This window comes from Phyllobates terribilis, unplaced genomic scaffold (assembly GCF_046119375.1).
Source record: "Phyllobates terribilis strain yellow unplaced genomic scaffold, ASM4611937v1 Scaffold_5__5_contigs__length_657084704, whole genome shotgun sequence".
NCBI lineage: Eukaryota > Metazoa > Chordata > Amphibia > Anura > Dendrobatidae > Phyllobates > Phyllobates terribilis.
The window spans coordinates 37489588-37510275 of NW_027362765.1; the positions used below are offsets into that span (position 1 = coordinate 37489588).

At 41.7% G+C, this 20688-nt stretch overlaps 1 protein-coding gene and 1 long non-coding RNA gene across 2 annotated transcripts in view; one reads left to right on the forward strand and one right to left on the reverse strand.

The window, feature by feature from the left end:
- Positions 1-2757, forward strand: part of LOC141270663 (uncharacterized) — a 27334-nt gene extending 24577 nt beyond the window's left edge. The window contains exon 7 of the mRNA XM_073680757.1: positions 1773-2757. Within this exon, the coding sequence (XP_073536858.1) occupies positions 1773-2716 (944 nt within the window). The 3' untranslated portion in view covers positions 2717-2757. The remainder of the gene's footprint in view (positions 1-1772) is intronic.
- Positions 2605-15525, reverse strand: LOC141270699 (uncharacterized). The gene is made up of 3 exons (XR_012321716.1): positions 15447-15525; positions 13351-13403; positions 2605-4641 (listed from the first exon to the last, which is right to left on the reverse strand). It is a non-coding gene; the product is annotated as an uncharacterized lncRNA (long non-coding RNA).
- Positions 15526-20688: the final 5163 nt, after the last annotated feature.

A 20688-nucleotide genomic window follows, 5' to 3' on the forward strand; every position in this document is an offset into this window, starting at 1 on the left:
GCACATCAGGGGCTTTCCAAATGCGAAATGGTGTCCACTAATTATTCCAGCAAATTTTGCTTCAAAAAGTCAAATAACGCTCCTTCTCTTCCGAACCCTGTCGTGCGCCCAAACTGTGGTTTTCCCTCTCATATTGGGGTATTGGCGTGCTCAGAAGAAATTGTACAACAAATTTTGGGGTTTGCTTTCTCCTGTTACCCTTGTGAAAATTGAAAAATTTGGGTCTAGAGTAAAGTTTTTGTTAAAAAAAAGTCAAATGTTCATTTTTTCCTTCAACATGCCATTAATTCCTGTGAAGCACCTGAAGGGTTAATAATTTTTCTTGAATGTGGTTTTAAGCACCTTGAGTGGTGTAGTTTTTTGAAAATACCCAAACTTCAAAATGTGATGTCTCTAACAAAAATGGTTTTGTAAATTTTGTTGAAAAAAATGAGAAATCGCTGGTCAACTTTTAACCCTTATAACTTCCTAACAAAAAAATATTATGTTTCCAAAATTGTGCTGATGTAAAGTAGACATGTGGGAAATGTTATTTATTAAAGCGCACCTGTCAGCAGGATTGTGCTCCGCAAACTACATACACTGTCAGGTGGGCGACATTACACTGATTAACATGATACCTTGGTTGATGTCGTCCTGTGGTTTTTGTGTAATCTTTACATTCAGTTTGGAGATAATGATATGCTCGTGCTTCGTGGGCGGCCTGTGGGGGGCGCTCTATCTGGTGCTCTGCTTACATATTCATCTGAATGCTGTTATGACAGGTCACTGATCATTCACTGACCTGCCTCCTATTTTACATAATGCATCTAGTAGTGCGGGGCTAGGTAAAATAGGAGACAGGTCAGTTTAATTCTCTTCTTTTTGCAATCTATTGAGTGGATTTGGGACTTTTTTACAGCTTTCTAATACACTGTAAAAGTGGCTCTAATGCTGGTGACAAGTTCCGTTTAATACATAAAGGTCTGATTTTTTACCTTCAAGAGCCTGAAAGATATTTTCTCTGTTAAGAATTCTACAAATGTACATTGTATGGTTGAGTCTGAGAGGCCAGAGAATAAAAGTCCCCTTCATTACAAGAGTAAGTGAAGTTAACCCTTTAAGAACCAGAGTGTCATTTATGCACTTTTGTGTTTTCTTTGTCTTATTCCAAGAGCCATAACTTTTTTTTTCTTGTCGACATAGATGTGTTAGCGCTTGTGTTTTTGCAGGACAAGTTGTAGTTTTGAATGAAAACATTCCTTTTACCATATCATGTACTACAAAATAGGGGAAAAAGTTCTAAGTGCAACAAAATATTGAAAAATGCAATGCTGCCATTGGTTTTTGCTTTTTCGACATTAATTTTCCAATAAAAATGGCTGGAGACATAATTTTCCACACCAGTTTGATTACAGCAATACCAAACATTGATAATTTGTTTCTATTTTCTATTCACGTCATGAAACAATATTCTGAATATTGCAAAAAAACACGTTTTCCCATTGTGTGGTATTTTCTGAGACCCATTTATCGGGTAAGTTTTCATTGGTATTATTTTAGCCATGCATAACATTTTTTGCTGGTGTATTATTCCAGTATTTGGGAGGCAGAACGAATAAATGGGGTCGAACATCATGCTCTACTCTTTCGTGCTCTGTGGTCTAATGTTTGATTGTCAATTGGTTTGTATACATAAGTTGCAATTTCTAGGTATATTTTAGAAATGTTATACAAATATATTTTTTTAAGGATATTTTATTCAAAAATAATAATGTTTTTATTCTTGACAGATGACTGTACCTGGGATTCACAAAGACAAGCGACATCTGCAATTTTTAAATCAGAAGACATTGAGATTGAAGTGAATGGCTTTACTCCAGATATTCCATCTTCCCTTCACAGCAAAGATTTTTTATCTTTTCCTTTTAAACACATCCAAACTTCTGATTTATCGCAGAATATTAAGAAAAATAAAAGTCAGAAAAGAGGCAATACAAATCAAACTACTCTTAGAGCAAAGAGGCTATTATCAAGTGCAGAAAATAGAAATAATTTTTCCCTCAAAATGTCTTTTGTTACTTATAAAAATATTCACACAAAGGAGACAAGATTTTCTTGTTTACAGTGTGGGAAATATTTTAACCAGAAAGCAAAACTTGTTAGACATGAGAGAGTTCACACAGGGGAAAAGCCATATTCATGTTCAGAATGTGGGAAGTGTTTTAATCAGAAATCACATTTAGTTGGCCATCAGAGAACTCATACAGGGGTTAAACCTTTTTCATGTTCAGTATGTGGGAAGTGTTTTGCAGAGAAATCAAGTCTTGTTTTACACGAGAGAACTCACATAGGGGGGAAGCCTTTTTCATGTTCAGAATGTGGAAAATGTTTTGCAGAGAAATCAAGTCTTGTTTTACACCAGAGAACTCACACAGGGGAGAAACTTTTTTCATGTTCAGAATGTGGGAAATGTTTTCCAGTGAAATCACGTCTTGTTAGACACCAGAGAACTCACACAGGGGAAAAGCCATATTCATGTTTAGAATGTGGGAAATGTTTTAATCAGAAATCACATGTAGTTGTCCATCAGAGAACTCATACAGGGGAGAAACCACATCCAAAAAAAATACCCAACATTTCTTCCTCTTCATTCCTAATGCCCGATCTTAGTGATCTGCCATTCATTACAGTTTCTTTAAATCCACAATCTCCAGGTCTGAACAGATGTCTTTAGTTTGTGTATTATGATAATAAACATGTTCATGTTGTAACTTACTATTTACATCTATGATCCATTCATTTTTTGTAAGATCATCTGGTGGGATTTATTTTTTAAAAAACACTTTCCATGCTAAGTATTGGAGATCTTTCACCATCACTAGGAACTGATTCCATTTTCTGTATCCCAATACACATATTATTGGACTTAAGTGGACCTGATTTTAAAGTTTTCCTAAATTGCCTCAATAACCTGATCCTCAAAAATGTACACTTTATAGCACAACAATAACATATGATGGGCTAATCTGACACTTAGGACACTCAGGGTCCCTTTTGCTGTTCATCTTTGACAATACCTCTGGTGTTAAAAAAAACTTATATACAATTAACAATTGCAAAATTATACCCTTTTGGATTTTTGAAAAACAAAGTCATAGACCCCAGAATTATTAAGACAGGTGTTTCATACACCAGTCTTAATGAGGAAGGTGCAGCAATAAGATGTGCCAAATTCTTGAAATTCATTAAGAGACGCTACTGTCACGGGTTTATCACAACAGAAAGGAGCCAAAAGACTGCAGATTCTGATTACATATACTCCTGCACTGATTAGAATCACTCCCCCCTCATATTAAACAGCGCAGGTTTCTGTCAGCAGTGCAGTGGTTAATTTGTTCAGCTTGGACTCCCTGAAGCTTCCTGCTTGGATGATCTCAGCTGTGCAGTATTTGTCACTACCCTCTCCTATACTGGTCTCTGGCAATCTGGATTTCCAGTGTTGTCTTGTACTGCCTGGTGCGGAGTGGAGTGAAGGTGTGTTTTGGTAGAGGTGTTTTGGAAAATTGTTCTGTGACTGTTGCTTGGTGTTTCGGCGCTGTGTGCATAGTCCCCAATCTCTCCTATTTAGTTTACCTACCTAATCTTTCCGATGTTTCCCTCTGTTGTCAGTGAGTGCATATTTTGTATGATTGGTATTTTCCGCTATCCCTCTACGTCCTTACTTGTTTGTCTGGTTTGTGTATTTAAATACACAATTTCTCCTCCCTTCCCTGAGACAGATTAGGGCTGATTCAGGAGCTCAGCAAGGTACGTGGCCACAGCATCTTCACCATGAGAAGTAACCTGGGGAGCAGGGATAGCTAGGGTGCCCCTACCGTTAGGGTCAGGGAAGGAACCCCTGGCTATCAGACAACAGAAATGTGACAGCCACTTAATGAATTTGGCACATCTTCTTAGTAGCATGCGCCTCACCACAATTAGTACTCCAGTTAGGCTCTGGAGTAACATTTCCAGTGTATGAAACAAGAAGCAATCAGATATATTTTATCACATGTTTTATTTTTAACAGAAATAACAAGGTGTCTGTGCTTCTCTCCTTTCCCAATCCAAAATGCTGGGATAAGATTATCTCTACGGAGTAAGAAAGAGTAATGTTCACCGGCACTCCAAGCTCCAGATAACTACACGGGTAATGATGCGTAGCCCTGTAACACAAATGCTGGTGCCTATGCATGTGTCATGATTTCTGTTGCCCTTCTACAGTTTGACCACTAGTGGCAGCTATTGTTCACTTTAATATTGTGCTGCAGTTTCACTCCTTACCACTGGAGTCTGCTGTTGTATTCTGCAATTGCCCTTTACCAAGATGGTGGATTCTGAATCTATGGAATACATCTTTTTTCCTGTTTTGGCCTACTTAAAGCCACATGGATCTCTCACTCATTGCTTGAGTATTGTGTCTAGCTGTTAGCCTAGTTTCAGTCTCCAGCTCTTGAACATTCTTACCGGGACTGTTCCATTCATCTACAGATTGTTTGCTATTTCCAAGAACTTTTACTACTGCTTGCTCTTCCTGCTTGTGCTCCTTCGGCCATTTGTTTCCATCAGTAATACGCCAGTATCGTATCATACAGGATACTCCAGCCTTCATCATGGACACTGCCGAGGGAGAAAAATTGGAGGTGTGTGTAACTAAGATGAACTGTTTGCTTACCAACATCTATGCAGATATGCAAACACTAAAAACAAAATACATGGTGTCACGGTTCCACCCCTGTGTCTGGGTTACTGACAGCTCAGCTGTCCAATTTTGTACAGGGGCGTGCTGGAGCTGTCAGTACTGTGATTGACAAGTCAACCATCCAATCTGCTACAGAGGTGTGCAATAGCTGTCAGTGTGGTGATTGACAGGTCGGCTGTCCAATCTGAGACTGGGAGGTACTGGCTATCTTCAGGTGTTCATTATCCCAGTGGAATGCCTGGCTACTGAGCTGTTTTCCCCAGATCTCTGCCAGACAAACATTCAGCTAGTGTATGGTTTATTCTCTGTGCCTTGAGTTCTGTTTATTGATCTTCTGTTGCCTGACCTTGGACCTTGTTCTCACCATCCGTCTGTTTAACCCCTTCTGCTCTGATCTGCTTTCTTCCTGGTATTCTGATCTATGGAACGTTACCTGACTACGCCTTTGCCTCTTCCCTCTGTTTATGACGTACCCTCCTGGTTTTGACTTCGGACTCCTTGACTATCCCGTATCACGGCGTGGTCATGAAAAGTGACTCAGGATCACACACTGCATTTGAAAATCAGATAACTCATAAAGTTCACATTTTTGAACAAGCTACCCAGGATCTACAAAATATTGTGCAAGATCTAAGCAATATTATTGCACTGCAGTCTGAACAGATCCTTCAGTTAAAAAATCAACATATTGCTCCAGCCCCTCCATTCACCCTTACACTACAAATTTTGTGGTTTCATCAATCAGTGCAGATTGTACTTTGGTGCACACCCTGCTCACTTCCATATTGACAGATCAAAAGTATTGTGTATTATTATGCTACTGACACATAAAGCTTTGGTTGGGCCACAACCCTCATTGAAACTTATGATGATCGACATTGATCCAGAGGCTTTCCTAGCAGCCATGAGCCAGGTGTTTAATAACCCTAACCGTTGTGCAACAGCTTCAGCTACAGTGATGGGGCTACGTCAGGGTAAATGCTCTGTTGCAGAATATACCATAGACTTCAGACAATGGGTGATTGATGCCGAATGAAATAATGCTGCAAAATGTATCTTTTTTTAAGAAGGACTCTCCAGCTCACTCAAATATGAACTAGCCCAGGCCGATGCTACCACAAATTTTGATGACTTCATTCACCAATGAATTTGTATAGACAACCGATTATCAGAGAAAAGATTGGAAAAGTGGAATTTAAACTGGTCCCGCAACAGTAACCGTTATCCACCTGCATCAACCACCAGTCCCAGAGACTTTGAGATAAAGTGTCCTTACATTTCCGAATCTGAATCCATTCAGGTCGACAGCCTGTTAAAAAGTGAAAATGCTGAAAGAAAAGAATGGAGACTTCAGGAAAATCATTGTTTTTATTGTGGTAAGACTGACCACTTTCTCATCAATTGCCCTTCTCGACTACGTAAAACAGTGTCAGTGGATCCCAACTGTTCAGACAAAAAATCAGTCTTGTCTGAACCAGCGCCTCCAGTGAATGCTGTTATCCATTCAATTTCTTCTTTTGCACTCAACATTAAAAAAGAAAACAAGGACTCTCATTGCTTCATTTCTATCAAGTTGATTCTCAATCGATTTTTTTACATCTGCCATGGTTGATTTAGGAGTATACGGAAATTTTATGGACATCTCTTTTGTAAAGGAAGATGGGGTAAAAATTCAAAACAGACTTTCATCTATTATCATGGAAACTGTTGACAGATCTCCACTAAATTCGGGACCAGTGAATCAAGAGACTGAACTGATAGAGATTGTTATGGAACCTAATCACCATGAGGTTTTATCCTTCCTACTAATCTCATCTCCACATTTTCCAATAATCCTGAGGTTACCATGGCTACAGACTCAAAATCCCACATCAATTGGGGAACCAAAGAAGTGTCTTTTCCATCTACTGTACACTCCTCACATGCGTCACCAAATGAAGAAGTTGTAAAGGATGCTGAACAATCTTCTAAACTACCATCTATATATAAAGAATTTGCTGATGTACAGTACAGACCAAAAGTTTGGACACACCTTCTCATTTAAAGATTTTTCTGTATCTTCATGACTTTGAAAATTGTACATTCACACTAAAGGCATCAAAACTATGAATTAACACATGTGGAATTATATACTTAACAAAAAAGTCATCAAAGCAAAAGGTGGCTACTTTGAAGAACCTAGAATATAAGACATATTTTCAGTTGTTTCACACTTTTCTGTTAAGTATATAATTCCACATGTGTTAATTCATAGTTTTGATGCCTTCAGTGTGAATGTACAATTTTCATAGACATGAAAATACAGAAAAATCTTTAAATGAAGTGTCTCCAAACTTTTGGTCTGTACTGTAGGTGACAAGAAAAATGCAGACAAACTCCCTCCTCCTTGGCCGTATTATTGTCCAATTGATCTATTACCTGGAGCAGCAACACTCTTTGGAAGCATTTAACCACTGACAGAGCAAGAATTAAAAACACTCAATGAATATATTGATGAAAGCGTAGGTAAAGAGTTTATTCGTCCATCTTCATCACCAGCTTGTGCGCCTATATTTTTTGAGCAAAAAGAGATAGACCACAGTGTTTCAGAAAACCCCAAGATATATATACTTATGACACAATGTGATGGCTATAAAAAAAAGTTACTTTATTAAATATATTTAAAAAGATACACATTGTCATATTTCATGTGTTTAACAGACATAATATGGGCAGGTGAGGCAACAGAGGGTAGATATAGACACTGTTGGTATCAGATATAAGCCAGAAATGCAGTCACATAATCCAACCAATACAATAAATTCGTTACAGTAAAAAAGGTGTGAGTCAGATCTCAATAGTATTAATCATATAGCTGAAACAACGGTCAATGTAAATATTCAATCAAAGATCATATCATACAACACACAATGATGCAAGTATTACATGAATAAGGCTAGATAAGGCATACTTAGTGACAGGCAGGAGATATACCAACAGTGTCAGGGGAAGCCCCGACACCTGTTTCCGTACTTCCTCAGGGGGCAGTAGTAGGATGTGTGTGGGTACAAGGCCCCTTATATATGTGAGCCATCAATAGGCAGAAGTGGGTACTGACCAATAGAGGCGCATAGTGCCGCGCGCCCCCGGACATTGGTGACAGCGGGGTGGTCTCAAGCAGCGTCCCGAAAGAGGGGAACTCCCCCATTGACGTCACATGTTCCGGGACACCGCCCATCAGAGACTGCGTCACCGTCACATGACCGTGGCACCTGGCGCATGCGCACAGCGTCAGCCTACATAACAGAGAGGAAAATGCCGGACACAAAAAATACACAACAAATTCCATTAATTAATGATACACCAAAAAAAATATAGAAATATCCTTTATTTCTATATTTTTTGGGGTTTATCTCTGTTTTTGCTGCATATCCCCTTGTATACACTGTGTGCCAAATTATTAGGCAAATGAGTATTTTGATCACATGTTATTTTTTATACATGTTGTCCTACTCCAAGCTGCATAGGCTTGAGAGCCAACTACCAATTAAGTAAATCTGGTGATGTGCATCTCTGTAATGAGGAGGGGAGTTGACTAATGACAACAACACTCTATATGAGGTGTGCTTAATTATTAGGAAACTTCCTTTCCTTTGGCAAAATTGGTCAGAAGAGAGATTTGATGGGCTCTGAAAAGTCCAAAATTGTGAGATGTCTTGCAGAGGGATGCAGCAGTCTTGAAATTTCCAAACTTTTGAAGCGTGATCACTGAACAATCAAGCGTTTCATGGCAAATAGCCAACAGGGTCGCAAGAAGCGTGTTGGCCAAAAAAGGCGCAAAATAACTGCCCATGAATTGAGGAAAATCAAGCGTGAAGCTGCCAAGATGCCATTCGCCACCAGTTTTGCCATATTTCAGAGCTGCAACGTTACTGGAGTATCAAAAAGCACAAGGTGTGCGATACTCAGGGACATGGCCAAGGTAAGGAAGGCTGAAAAACGACCACTTTTGAACATGAAACATAAGATAAAATGTCAAGAATGGGCCAAGAAATATCTTAAGACTGACTTTCAAAGGTTTTATGGACTGATGAAATGAGAGTGACTCTTGATGGGCCAGATGGATGGGCCAGAGGCTGGATCAGTAAAGGGCAGAGAGCTCCATTCTGACTCAGACGCCAGCAAGGTGTAGGTGGGGTACTGGTATGGGCTGGTATCATTAAAGATGAATTTGTGGGACCTTTTCGGGTTGAGGATGGAGTGAAGCTCAACTCCCAGACCTACTGCCAGTTTCTGGAAGACAACTTCTTCAAGCAGTGGTACAGGAAGAAGTCGGTATCGTTCAAGAAAAACATGATTTTCATGCAGGACAATGCTCCATCACATGCATCCAACTACTCCACGGCGTGGCTGGCCAGTAAAGGTCTAAAAGAAGAAAAAATAATGACATGGCCCCCTTGTTCACCTGATCTGAACCCCATAGAGAACCTGTGGTCCATCATAAAATGTGAGATCTACAGGGAGTGAAAACAGTACACCTCTCGGAACAGTGTCTGGGAGGCTGTGGTGGCTGCCACACGCAATGTTGATCGAAAACAGATCAAGCAACTGACAGAATCTATGGATGGAAGGCTGTTCAGTGACATCATAAAGAAAGGTGGCTATATTGATCACTAATTTTTTGGGTTTTTGTTTTTGCATGTCAGAAATGTTTATTTCTAAATTTTGTGCACTGATATTGGTTTTCCTGGTGAAAATAAACAAGTGAGGTGGGATTATATTTGGTTTTTATTAAGTTGCCTAATAATTCTGCACAGTAATAGTTACCTGCACAAACAGATATCCCCCTAAGATAGCCAAATCTAAAAAAAAAAACACTCCAACTTCCAAAAATATTAAGCTTGGATATTTATGAGTCTTTAGGGTTGATTGAGAACATAGTTGTTGATCAATAATAAAAATAATCCTCTAAAATACAACTTGCCTAATAATTCGGCACACAGTGTAGTTTGTCTTTTTAACTGTGTGTGTTTGTTGTTATTTTACTTTTCTTTTAGTTCACTTGTTCCCCTGGCCTCTTTCTATGTGTGGAGCCTTTTTTGAACTGCAGTGGGAGGAGAATCTGACCATTTGGTGACAGGCAATATTTTTGGACTCCATCGGAATTTCCTTTATCCCCCCCCCCTCCTCTTCTAAAGAAAGAAGCGAAATAATGGACATGGACACTTATCCATATGTATGGACACCCATTAACGGGATTTGCTGTGTACTATATGCGCTGTGCAGAGATGTGGTATATATGTGCCTTTTCATGCGGTAGTAACCGCCGATTCTTTGTCACTCTTCTCACTGCATGTCCATGTCCGGCATTTTCCCCTCTGTTATTATGTGGGCTGACGCTGTGAACATGCGCTGGGTGCCGCAGTCATGTGACGGTGACGCGGTCTCTGATGGGCGGCGTCCCGGAACATGTAACGCCAATGGGGGAGTTCCCCTCTTACGGGACGCTGCTTGAGACCGCGCCGCTGTCACCAATGTCCGGGGGCGCGCGGCGCTATGCGCCTCTATTGGTCAGTACCCACTTCTGCCTCTTGATGGTTCACATATATAAGGGGCCTTGTACCCACACACATCCTACCACTGCCCCCTTAGGAAGTACGGAAACGCGTGTCGGGGCTTCCCCTGACACTGTTGGTATATCTCCTGCCTGTCACTAAGTATGCCTTATCTAGCCTTATTCATGTAATACTTGCATCATTGTGTGTTGCATGATATGATCTTTGATTGAATATTTACATTGACCGCTGTTTCAGCTATATGATTAATACTATTGAGATCTGACTCGCACACCTTTTTTGCTGTAACTAATTGATTGTATTGGTTGGATTATGTGACTGCATTTCTGGCTTATATCTGATACCAACAGTGTCTATATCTACCCTCTGTTGCCTCACCTGCCCATATTATGTCTGTTAAACACATGAAATATGACAATGTGTATCTTTTTAAATATATTTAATAAAGTAACTTTTTTATAGCCATCACATTGTGTCATAAGTATATATATCTTGGGGTTTTCTGAAACACTATGGTCTATTTCTTCTTGCTCAATTGATATTTAGTGGTATGCCCCCTCTTATTTATGAGGTCTTGTTCTCCATTGTTATTTTTTCGCCTATATTTTTTGTCAAAAAGAAAGATGGTTCCTTAAGACCCTGCGTTGATTACAGAGAATTGCATAAAATTACTGTAAAGATTTGTTACCCTCTGCCTTTGATCCCTGAGCTGCAGGACAGAATTTGTCATGCAAAGTTGTTCACAAAACTGGATCTTCGAAGGGCATACAACTTGGTTCATGTTAGACCAGATGATGAATGGAAAACGGCATTCAGATCACGTTCTGGACACTTTGAGTACTTAGTCAAGTCGTTTGGACTGTGCAATGCTCCTGCAACGTTTCAGCATTTCGTTAATGACATTTTCAGATATTTGCTTGATCAATTTATAGTAATTTATCTGGATGCTATATTAATCTTTTCTAATTCTGCAGAATAGCATCAGAATCATGTGAAAACTGTGCTAGAGCGTCTAAGAACCCACCATCTTTATATTAAGCTGGAAAACTGTGAGTTTCATCAAACAGACAAACAGAGATCCAGTTCTTGGGCTATATAATGTCTACTCAAGGATTACAAATGGACTCTAGCAAGATTCAAGCTATCACTGAGTGGCCAACGGCAAAAAACGTGAAAGAAGTCCAATGATTTGTTTCATTAAGAATTTTTCAAGTATAATTGCACCAATCACCGAATTAACAAAGAAAAGCATATCGTTCGTTTGATCTCCTCAAGCACAAAATGCTTTTTCTTGCCTGAAAACTAAGTTCACCACAGCTACTATACTAATTCATTGAACATGCCTTTATTGTAGAAGTGGATGCTTCAGAAGGTGCAGTAAGGGGCCATTCTATCACAAAGAACAGGAATAAAAGATTTGCTACGTCCTTGTGCTTATTTCTCCAGAAGTTTGACAGTGTCAGAGAAGAATTATGATGTGGGAAACAAAGAGCTCTTAGCTATCATTGCTTCTTTCAAGGAATGGAGACATCATCTAGAAGGAGCAGCTCAACAAATTGTTGTTCTAACTGACCATCGTAACCTTGAATTTATCAGGTCTGCCAAATATTTGTCCCCCCGCCAGGCTCGATGGAGCCTCTTTCTTAACCGATTCAACTTTGTTATCTCTTACAGACCTGGCTCCCGTAACGGTAAGGCTTATGCTTTATCTAGGATCTTTTCCAAAGATCCTTCTACAGCAGCACCACCAACAACTATTCTGCCTGAGCCCAACTTCCTGGGGGTGATCCATATCAAAGACCTGCTGGAAGATATACGGGAAGCATACGAGACAGACCCAATTCTTCTGCATCCACCAGATGATCTGTCTCTTACCTTTCAAAATAAAGAATGGACTCATAATCATTGCATCTATGTTCCAGGAACTGTGAGACTTAAAGTATTAAAACTAATCCATGAGTCCAAGTTAGCAGGACACAAAGGAATTAAAAAAACACAAGAATGTCTGTCTCTTTTCTTGTAGTGGCCCAATTGCCAAAAAGACATCAAACAATATGTATCTTTCTGTAACACCTGTGCTATAGATAAAACTCCCCGCACATCACCAATGGGATTATTGCAGCCTCTGAAAATTCCATCTCGTCCTTGGGGCTCTATATCTATGGAATTTATTGTGGAACTATCAGTTTCAAAGGGAAAGAGTTCAATCCTAGTAGTGGTGTGCGGCTTTGGTGAGTCGGTCCATTTCCCTGCACTGGTTTACCATCTGCTAAAGAGACTGCTGATCTTATAATTCAAAATGTGTTTAGTCTTCATGGGGTTTCAGATGAAGTCGTCTCTGATCGCTGAACACAATTTACATCGAGATTCTGGAAGAATTTTTGTGCAGCATTGGATATTGATGTCAGTTTATCTTCTGCATTCCATCCCCAATCTAATGGACAGACTGAACACACAAACCAAACCTTAGAGCAATATCTCAGATGCTACATTTGTCATCTCCAGGATGACTGGGTTGATTTGCTTCTTATGGCAGAATTTGCATACAACAATTCGCAAAATGCTTCAACCAAACAAACGCTATTCTAAGGAAATTCTGGGTACCATCCAAGTATCCTTCCTAATTTTCTCAGAGAAACGCCTATCCCTGCTGTCACCGACAGAATACAATCCCTGCAACAGAATCTGGAAATACTAAGACACTTTAAGAATTGCCTAGGATAAATCTCGCAGACCTTCTCCAAGCTTTCAAGTGGGTGATGAAGTATGGCTTTCCACCAAGAATTTGAAACTCCATATACCCTCACCAAAACTGGGTAAAAAATGTATTTTTCCATTTAAAATAATTGGACAAGTTTAGCTCAGTAGCTTTTCGCCTTCAACTTTCCAGAACAATGAAGATACATCCAGTGTTCCAGGTCTCCTTACTAAAGCCATTTGTTCCAAGTCCTTTTCCAGGGAGTATCTGTCTTTTAAATACGCAATGATTAAAGATGCTCAGTCTGAAACGCGTTTGATAAGATAAAGTATCCCAGTGGGGTTGTGACATGCTTATTATATTTTAATACTTGCCTAATCAAGTTGATGATTTTAAGATGCTGACGCTGGAACATCTTTTCTTCTTTCTAAAGTTTGTGAATGGGTTAAAAAAATGTAATAGTTTAGTAGTATATGAGTCGTCAGGTAACTGGTAATAATTATCTCATTTGTGTGGTCTATTTGTACACACACGCTCCACAGACGTCATACGCATGGCTCTGACGTGTACACGCGCGGCTCCGCTCCACAGATGTCGTACACACACGTTGCACAGACGTCATACACATGGCTCTGACGTGTACACGTGCGGCTCCGCTCCACAGACGTCGTACACACAGGTTGCACAGACGTCATACACATGGCTCTGACGTGTACACGTGCAGCTCCGCTCCACAGATGTCGTGTACACTGCTCCGCAAACTCATACACGTACGATCATAGACACATGGCTCCGCTTGTACTCACTGAATGGGAAATCATTGGGGAATTCAGAGATGAAGAAGGACTTGGGCATCTTGATTGATAGCAAACTAAATTGGAGTGCCCAAAGTCAGGCCGCTGCTGTAAGGGCAAACAGGGTAATGGGATGTATCAGAAGAGGTATAGCTGTAAAGGATGAGAACATTGTTCTTCCACTGTACAAAGCACTGGTCAGACCACACTTGGAATACTGTGCTCAGTTATGGGCCCCAATATATAGAAAGGATATAAATGAGCTTGAAAAGGTACAAAGGAGGGCAACAAAATTAATAAGGGGAATGGAGGGACTGCAATACCCAGAGAGGTTGGCAAAACTAGGACTATTCAGCCTGGAAAAGAGAAGGTTGAGGGGGGACATAATAAATGTGTACAAATATGTTAGGGGACAGTATAGAGACCTTGCCCGGGATTTGTTCAAAAGGAGGGATATTACGGTAACAAGAGGGCATTCACTAAGACTGGAAGAGAAAAGGTTTCAGCACCAGCATAGGAAGGGGTTCTTTACGGTAAGAGCAGTGAGAATATGGAATTCACTGAGTGAGGAGACGGTAATGTCGGATTCACTAAACCAGTTCAAGCGGGGACTGGATGCTTTTCTAGATACCAGGCAGATTTCTGCATATACTTAAAAATAGAATAAAATAGTAGGTTGATACAGGGATTTATTCTGACTGCTGGTTTCAGAGTCGGGAGGGAATTTTTCCTCAGGTGAAGATTGGCTAAATCATTTGGGGTTTTTGCCCTCCTCTGGATCAACTTTAGCAATTACAGAACTAACAGGTCGAACTTGATGGACGCAAGTCTTTATTCGGCTTTACTAACTATGTACTACACACACGCGTCACCGCTCCTTACACGTCGTGCATACACACGCGGCTCCGCTCCGTACATGTCATACACACACCCGCGGCTCCGCTCCATACGCCTCGTACACACACACGCGGCTCCGCTCCGTACACCTCGTGCACACGCGGCTCCGCTCCGTACACCTCGTACACACGCGGCTCCGCTCCGTACACCTCGTACACACGCGGCTCCGCTCCGTACACCTCGTACACACGCGGCTGGGCTCCGTACACCTCGTACACACGCGGCTCGGCTCCGTACACCTCGTACACACGCGGCTCTGCTCCGTACGCCTCGTACACACGCGGCTCGGCTCCGTACGCCTCGTACACGCGCGGCTCGGCTCCGTACGCCTCGTACACGCGCGGCTCGGCTCCGTACGCCTCGTACACGCGCGGCTCGGCTCCGTACGCCTCGTACACGCGCGGCTCGGCTCCGTACGCCTCGTACACGCGCGGCTCGGCTCCGTACGCCTCGTACACGCGCGGCTCCGCTCCGTACGCCTCGTACACGCGCGGCTCCGCTCCGTACGCCTCGTACACGCGCGGCTCCGCTCCGTACGCCTCGTACACGCGCGGCTCCGCTCCGTACGCCTCGTACACGCGCGGCTCCGTACGCTTCGTACACACGCGGCTCCGCTCCGTACGCCTCGTACACGCGGCTCTGCTCCGTACACCTCGTACACGCGCGGCTCCGCTCCGTACACCTCGTACACACGCGGCTCCGCTCCGTACACCTCGTACACACGCGGCTCTGCTACATCCACACTGTAAACCCCTCCTGACCCCACACATAACCTTCACCTCATCCAGCACCATGACAACCAGCACAGCAGAGTCCTGCATCCACTGAGGCCCCTGATCATGTGACCCCTGACTCCTCCCCTCCTGTGACCTCATCCCAGGTCCTGTGCGCACAGAACAGCCATATATGTGGTGGCGGCTCTGCAGGTGGAGGTATGTGGAGAGACCCCATTACTGGGCGCAGGGGACATTAACCCCCTCAGTGCTGAGACTATTTGATGCTTTTCTGTTGTTACTTTCGAAGAATAACAAGGTTTTTGTTCCTTTTCCTCTGATAGATACGACCCAACTATGGAAGAGCAAATATGGAAACACGTCTGGCCTCTCATAGTACAGGGCCCCTTTATGGGACCCACGCAGTTCCCACAGTACCGCCATCCCCCCACACACTGTATAATGTTCCCACGGTACCGCCATCCCCCACACACAGTATAATGTTCCCACAGTACCTCCATCCCCCCACACACAGTATAATGTTCCCACAGTACCGCCATCCCCCCCACACACAGTATAATGTTCCCACAGTGCCACCATCCCCCCACACACAGTATGATACTACATGGTGCCCCCCAAAGTCTGGTACCACCCACCCCACTGACTAATAAATACTCACTTAGCCCCATTCTTAATGTCTGTACAGTTGAACCCGGGACAGATGAGATAATCACCACCTGATAGTTATAGGATAATAGAGTATAATAAAGTCATTGTGGACGTGATTTCACTAACATTGTGCAGGGAGATTGTTTTCTCTATAGTGATGTATATTTCTTATTGATAAAACTGTGATATTTGTGTTTTTTTATTCACTTACAATCTATTTTTAAGCTTTTTTCCACAACCCTCATTAGTCTGATCATACAACATACAAGCCTCTGATTGCTCGGGTAATGCACTGTACTACTGTAGTGCGGTGTATTATCCCTCCTGTCAGTGTAATACTAATGGCCCCATACACATCAGATAACTGTCGGCCAAACGATCATGCAGCTGACGGCTATTTCTCCTGACTCCCCCATACACATGAACACTCTAACCTTCCTGTGGTCTGTATGAGAGAGCTGCTGGCAGATTCCTGTGGCAGAGGATTATCTCCTGGGGGGAACAAAAGGATCGACCTCTGTAATCAAGCATAACTGATCCTTCACTCACCTATCATCTGTCAGGAGGCCTCCATATACATTAGGCAGCAGCCGATCCTGCTCAAATCAGCGGTTTTACCTGATTTTAGTCTAATGTGTATGGGGCCTAAGAGGTATCTTATTACACTCTGCCTCTGGCAGGGCCTCATAGACTTTCATATGTTTGAGGCCCAGAGAACATTTCTGAGCCTCCTGGTACCGCAGTAACCCAGCAGCACTCCACCATCAAGTAGTGACAGGGGGCATTGGGCTGAACGAGGAGCCACGTAACTCTGACAATATTCTTAAATGCTATGTTTGTTTTTAACAGGAGCAAATAATTAAACAGCCGGGATTATTAATGCAGCCGTGCCCATACCATCCATGTCACAAACATGAACGTTGTGGTGCCGAAAGGAGTTTTTTTTTTTTTTTTTTTTAATCAAATGTTTAAAGGGAACCTGTCATGGCTTATCCACTATGTAAACTGCCCACATAGTGTTGTTAGTGATGCAATGTACATCACTAACAAGCTTTTTTTCAGTAAAATTAGTGCTAATATCATGAGTCTATAACATTTTATACACTTATATCCTACCTGCTCATTTAGTCAGAGGGGTGTGATCCTCGCATTTAGTCAGTGCTGGCACCGCCCACGCATTTGGATTTTGCTCCCGGCGAGCGCTGATGTAAGTGGAACTGTGTAGTTTTCAGCTTCACTGCACATGCACTATGAGTCGCGGCTCCCCACGCATGCTCATAACTAACTCATAACTACAACGCAATGGGGGAAGTTTACATAGTAGATAAAACATGACAGGTTCCCTTTAACATTTAATAAAAAGGAGCAACAGGTGTCTTGTGCTTTTTCCAAGGTTTTTACAAAAAATTGTTACTGCCAATTTTATTTTGAAATTTTATAACACACTGCTTTTTTTCGGGCGATTTTCTTATAATAAAGGGAAAATGGCAGGAAAAAATATAATACCCAGAGGAAAAAAACATTTAAAAAGTGCTGCAACACTGTCCAGACTTTATAACAATAATTGCTGTAGGTTACAAATACCTCCTGTCCCTGGTGTTTTTGGAAAGAAAAATTCTTCACGCTTCTGGGTGTGAATCAGACAAGAGATCTAACACGATAGAAGATTACAGCCCGGGGAAGACGGGAAATATTCATACAGGCAGCTGGTGGGGATGTAGTCAGTTCTGGCCAGATATGTATATAGAGCCATAGTAGAAAATGAAGATGTCGTCCTCATCATGAAGTAGTTATTTCTCATTCATGTGTAATAAATATCGTCTGCAGTATTGCTAATGCTGATTCGGTAAATGAGACGACAATTAGTATTATGGAAGATGAGTCTATGAGAAACGTATTCAGCTGCAGACATCGAGGAAGAAACTACTTGTTGTGTGTGGCCTAAATATATAGGTTTTATTAGTAAATATAAAGAAGAAAAAGATGAAAACTGGAAAAAAGTTAAAAATATTATTACTCACGTTAATGAGCCACCACAACCCTTTTACCACCACTGATTGGTCCCCCTCCAGTCCCTGCAGGGGTGGATTAAGAGTAGCAAGGGCCCCGGGCAGTTTAGAAGGCCTCGGCCCCCCCCCCACCTGATTTATCACGTGACATGTCACATGATCCCCTGTGATAGATCATGTGATAGTTCACGGGAAATTAATTTGGCACAATATTAATTGTGCTGCCCCATCTGAGAGCAGCACAATATTGGGGCAGATACCCTGATTCCAGCAATGTGTCACTTTTTCAGCTGCTTGTCATTTTGAGATAATCACCATTTTATCTGCTGCAGATCTAGCAGCTCTCTGAATGCTGCGCTCTGTATAGCCCCGCCCACACCACTGATTGGCAGCTTTCTGCCCATGCTCAGTGTACACAGAAATCTACTGATCAGTGATGGGGGTGGGGTCCTACAGAACTTACTAGTCATCTAGTAATTACCTTCTGACAAATCAATGATTTTATCAAAACAACACTAAGCAGCCCAGTAAGTGACACATTACTGGAATCAGTGCCTCTAACCCTACATTATGCTGCTCTCAGATTAGGTGGCAAAAACCTGATGACAGATTCCCTTTAAAGGAGCTGTAAACACAAAAAAAGTTTGTATTAAAAAAATACAAGCCATTTGTGAAATTAACTTTTTTTCATTGTTAATTCACATTAGACTATATCTTCAACACTTTTGTCAGCAGGTCTTATTACAGACTCTGAATAGGGCAGCTCTCTCCCTCTCCCTCAGCAGAAAGTCACAGCTTGGTTAAAAAACGGGATCTTTTATGATTTTCTCATAATAAATAAAAAAGGACATGCAAGTCCTCCAAACTATTTTCCGTTTCTCTATAGGGGAGGTCCTAAATCTTTCTTGTTCTTTAGTTGATCACATGTCAAAAAGGCAAAGCATTTACTATGAACTCGCTTAAAAAAATATACACTTGGAGAGTAATATCATCATCTGCATGTAAATATTCCTTGACTCTAAGGGCTCGCTCACACTGTCGTATAACACGGCCGAATGCTATGTGATGTTTTATCGGATAGGACTCGGCCCTATGTTATACTATGGGACAGTGCAGATCTGCTATTATTGGCATGAGAAAATAAACTCATTCGATATTCGGACCATGTACACCCATACAAGTCTATGGGTGTACGTAAAACATTGGACTGCACTCGGATGTCATCCAAGTGCAGTCCGATGAACACTCACAGAGACTATGGAGAAGATGGAGAAATTAAGTTCTCCATATCTGTGCTGCGAGAGAATCGGATCACACTCAGTTGAAGCTCTGACAGAGTTTGAGCCGAGTGTCATTAGCATAATTGGCCCTATTCTCTTGCATGAGAGAATATATGGCTTAGTGAGTGGACCCTAAAACTGAATAGTAGTGACGGACAGGCACCTCACAAGCGGGATCCATGTAGCTCTCAGATGTCATGTAGGTAGGGCTTCATTCCATGGGGTAGGGCTTAATTTCAAGGTATATAAATAAATGGACTTCAAATAAAAATTAAATGAACACAAAAAGCACTAATTGAATTATTTTTTTCGTATTTATGTTTGCAGCCCCTTTAAAAACCCTTTGAGGACCAAGGCACATATATGTCCCATAGTTTTAAACTGGAAAAAAATTTGATTGAATAAAATTTAAGGTCCTCGAAGGTTTAAGTAGGTCATAAATTCATATGAATACTTGCTCATACAATTGCACATGCCAAAAGATGAAGAAGAAAAGAATCAAAAATATGACATTAAGTGGAGTACTTACAGGTATTCAAGGTGAAAGAGACCAGCAAAGGCATTGTCTCGAATGACAGTAAATGAGTTAGAATTCAGCAAGCTGAAAATGAAGACAGCAGGTTAGAAGCGAACCAGACTTTATGGTGCTCAGAATTAGTCAAGCAGAATTTATTGACTGCTCTTGCAAAGCACTGAGACTCCCGCTGTGTATAGATGGTGCCGTGCGGCCTCCCGCTCTGTATAGATGGCACCGTATAGATGGCTATGTGCGGCCTCCTGCTGAGTATACGTGTATAGATGGCTACGTGCGGCCTCCTGCTGAGTATAGATGCCGCATGGCGCTCCCCCCAGAGACAGCAGGAGGCCGCACAGCGCCATCTATACTCAGCGGGAGGCCGCACGTAGCCATCTATACACAGCAGGAGAACTACCAGAGAAAAAAAGCGAAGACCGAATCAACACTTCTATAGCAAAAAATGGTCAATATTTATTATGATGCAAAGATCAGACATATACAAAGGTCAGTACAATATTATAAAAAAGGACAATAAAATCAATAACAGCCCTCTCTACATGTGACTCCACACAGGGACCCATAATATAGGTAATCCATGGCAGACCCAGATCCTATGTATTTAGTTTTATTATATCATATCTGCTATATATATATAACACACATAAGCATTAAAATGGATACTATATATGCTGTTCCCTTCGTCGCGCCCTGACGAAGGGAACAGCCGAAATGCGCGTAGGGGCGTCTCTCTCGACATGTGCCTCCCCATTATGGACCCCTAACAGTGCTATTGCCCCCTGGTGATTACATTTGGACACTGGAGAGCTGCGGTA